Below are 3,381 nucleotides of genomic sequence, written 5' to 3'. Positions count from 1 at the left end.
TATATATATACACACATACATATATATATATATATATATATATGTATGTATATTGTATGTGGATATATATATATATATATGCATACACATAGACACGTATAAATATGCACGCTCATGCACATACACTCATATCTACATCAACAACCAAAGGTATTATTCAATTTGTATATACAAAATAATAGCACAAGAATATTCTGAAAAAATATATATAATTTTACATCTATATAAGTTTTTGTTATAATTGTGTAAATATACATATATTTATATATCTATATCTATATAAGCATGCTTTGATATACACATTGTCTTTTTTCCCTTCATCCTCATTTTCATCGTTTTTGTATCTATGTGTGTGTATTTTTGCATATCAAGGTGCACAATGTTTATTGTATGTTCTTTAGGATGTTCTTTGAGGGTGAGTTGACTGTTATTTCTTTTAGGTCAAACAAGTAGTGGCTTCTTCATTAGCCTTGTTAGTCATGTTTATAGCAGTGGTACATTGAAAATTATTATATGCAAAACCATTAGTAATTGTTATAACATTAATATGATGGCTATGACCATTGTTGTGATCGTGACCCTGATTATGATGACGTAGACAACTGTCATCATCGTCGTCATCGATGTCGTTGTCATCATCATTATCACCATCATCGTTTCGTCATGCTTTTTACAATAGTTTGTATAACTGTTATTGTTGATCCTTATAATCCATTAATCCAAGTTCTCAGTTCATTTTCTTCATGAATAAGCCAAATCAGAGGTTAAATAAGTAAAAATATTAGGTCCCGTTTCAGTACACATCGGAGATTTCGCGGTTACCTGGTGGTTTGCAATATGTATGTATGTATGTATGTATGTATGTATATATGTATGTATGTAGGTAGGTAGGTAGGTAGGTACGTACGTATGCATGCATGAATGTATGTACGAAACGTACTTATGAATTGATGTATGTTTGCGTGTGTGTCTATAATTATATATATATATATATATGAAGTTTTTCTTTGTTTGCAAATTTTCCGATTCCATTCTAGAAAGCCTTAACCATAACTCCTGCCATTACGAAAGACAGTTCAAGTTTTAAAAAACCATCCTTTACTCCGTTTTCTGATCGAAAACTTTAATTCCAGGCAGCCGAGTTCCTCTTTTTCATCTCCCAATACTCGAATATGAAGTCTGTAATGACCCTGTAAGAACAATTATAAGAACAATATAAGAAAACAATATTTAATTTACAGAAATAATACAAAAAAAGTAAATGTTTATGGTGAGTCAGACATTATTAGATTTTTTTAATAGCTTAGTAATAGAGGGAAAAGCAGCAATCACGAGTTTTTTTGTTTTTTTCACAGCCCTTGTAGCCGGTAGTACGGAACAGTAGAGGGTTTCCCCAAAATTGAGGACTTAGCCAAAAAGCTTGCAACATAGTGATACTGTAAGAAGCGCGTAAGATTTATACATACAGCTGAGTTACGATATGCTCCCGAAGAAGAAGTAATAGCTGTTAACAGACGCCGTAGATGAAACATGATTTATATTACAATATAAAACACAGTTCTTTTTTTTGTTCTTAAATGTGACAAAGTGTTGCCATATGTTTAATGCGACTGCATTACGGATGGGATACCGATTGCAAGTATGTATGATGAAACATTAAATTTGTTTTTTTTTTCCACAAAATACACTCGTAAAGTAGGGGTGCATCTTATGCGAGAGTGCGTTATATACACCGTCAAATACGGTATAACCTTCTTAAGCAAGCAGAATCGCTAGAGCTCAAAAAAAAAAAACAAAAAGAAGCATCGTGGCATTTCTTCCGTCTCTTTGCATTCTGAGTTCAAATCCTGCTGAGGTTAACTTTGCCTTTCTTCTCTCTGGATCAAGTACTGGGATCGATGGAATCCACTAATCCTCAAATTTTTTGGCCCATTCTTTTATTCTTTTACTTGTTTCAGTTGTTTGACTGCTGCCATGCTGGAGTACCGCCTTTAGTCGAGCAAATCGACCTCAAGACCTATTCTTTGTAAGCCTAGTACTTATTCTATCGGTGTCTTTTGCCGAACCGCTAAGTTACGGGGACGCAAACGCACCAGCATCAGTTGTCAAGAGATGTTGGGGTGACAAACACAGACACACAAACAAACACACACACACACACACACACACACACACATGTAGTTGAAATTCACAGAAAAACAAAAGACGGAGACAGGTGTGTAAACAACAAACAGCTGTATTAGTTTAACGCTCGGGAAGGTGAGAAAGTATTTTACATTTCGAGCCTACGCTCTTCAACAGAAAGGAACACGAGGAAATAAACAGAGAGAGAATAAAAAAGATCTTTTGGATCTGGCAGTCAATCATGGCTGAAATTTACAGTAAAACAAAAGATGAAGACAGGTGTATAAACAACAAACAGGTGTATTAGTTTAACGCTCGGGAAGGTAAGAAAATCTTTTACGTTTCGAGCCTACGCTCTTCAACTAAGTATCTGGGTATATTCTGGTTGAGTGATTGATTATATGAATATAAAGACGAGGTATTATACGAAAAACAATAAAAAATCCAGCCAAAATTATAAGTTATTCACACACACACACACACACACACACACACACACACACACACACACACACACACACACACACACACACACACGTACATATAGTACGTGCACTTGGATCGTTGACTAAGAAGTTTGTTTCCTGATCACATGGTTTCAGGTTCTCTTGTCTCCTTCGATATCTTCTCTTCTAGGAAGTAAATTATTAGGCTCGACCTCACAATATTTCTCCCAATAATCGGCCTTCGAATGTCATGAGTGTTATTTCCGTGACCTTATTGTTAGCACCAGCAATTATTTTTTGAGGGAAGATTTGTGATGCGCTATAATCTCTGATGGTGGTGGTTGGATGGTATAAGAAGTAGAAGTCGTATCGTCGTCGTTGTTGTTACAGATTTTGGAATAAGATGGGTGAAAATCGCATGCTTTTCTCTTATCTTTCGCGAAAGGGAAAATTCTCGGACTTTTGTGATTTGACGGGCAACATTTTTTTATGTACTGTTTTTGGTACCGAAACACTTTCATACTTCGTATACTTGTATATTTTGTGGTATAGAACAGATAATAAATTTTGTATTCGAAGTTATTTCACGTTAAAAATTGTCTTATTTCGATAATTTCAACTAATCACTGACGTCTATTCAGTTGAATACAGTAACTGCTGTGACGGTGTATATGGTATTAATCCCCGTTAGTTCTGACATTTCCGATTAACTAGACTGTTCGTAAACAAAGGGGAAAAAGCCATCAAAATACTTGAATATTGCCTGCACTTGTTATTGGAGCTACCAGAATTATTAATGCACCTTCACCAA

The 3,381-nt window shown here is 34.9% G+C and overlaps 1 protein-coding gene across 1 annotated transcript in view; it reads right to left on the bottom strand.

Annotated features, from left to right (window-relative positions):
* Positions 1-192: 192 nt before the first annotated feature.
* LOC106867699 (ganglioside GM2 activator) overlaps positions 193-3,381 on the bottom strand; it is a 52,287-nt gene continuing 49,098 nt past the window's right edge. The window contains exon 4 of the mRNA XM_014912654.2: positions 193-1,190. Within this exon, the coding sequence (XP_014768140.1) occupies positions 1,077-1,190 (114 nt within the window). The 3' untranslated portion in view covers positions 193-1,076. The remainder of the gene's footprint in view (positions 1,191-3,381) is intronic.

The sequence above is a fragment of the Octopus bimaculoides genome, chromosome 7 (genome assembly GCF_001194135.2).
Source record: "Octopus bimaculoides isolate UCB-OBI-ISO-001 chromosome 7, ASM119413v2, whole genome shotgun sequence".
In the NCBI taxonomy this organism is placed as follows: Eukaryota; Metazoa; Mollusca; class Cephalopoda; order Octopoda; family Octopodidae; genus Octopus; species Octopus bimaculoides.
Note: the sequence above shows the minus strand (reverse complement) of the source record. Positions and strands in the feature narration are given on the sequence as shown.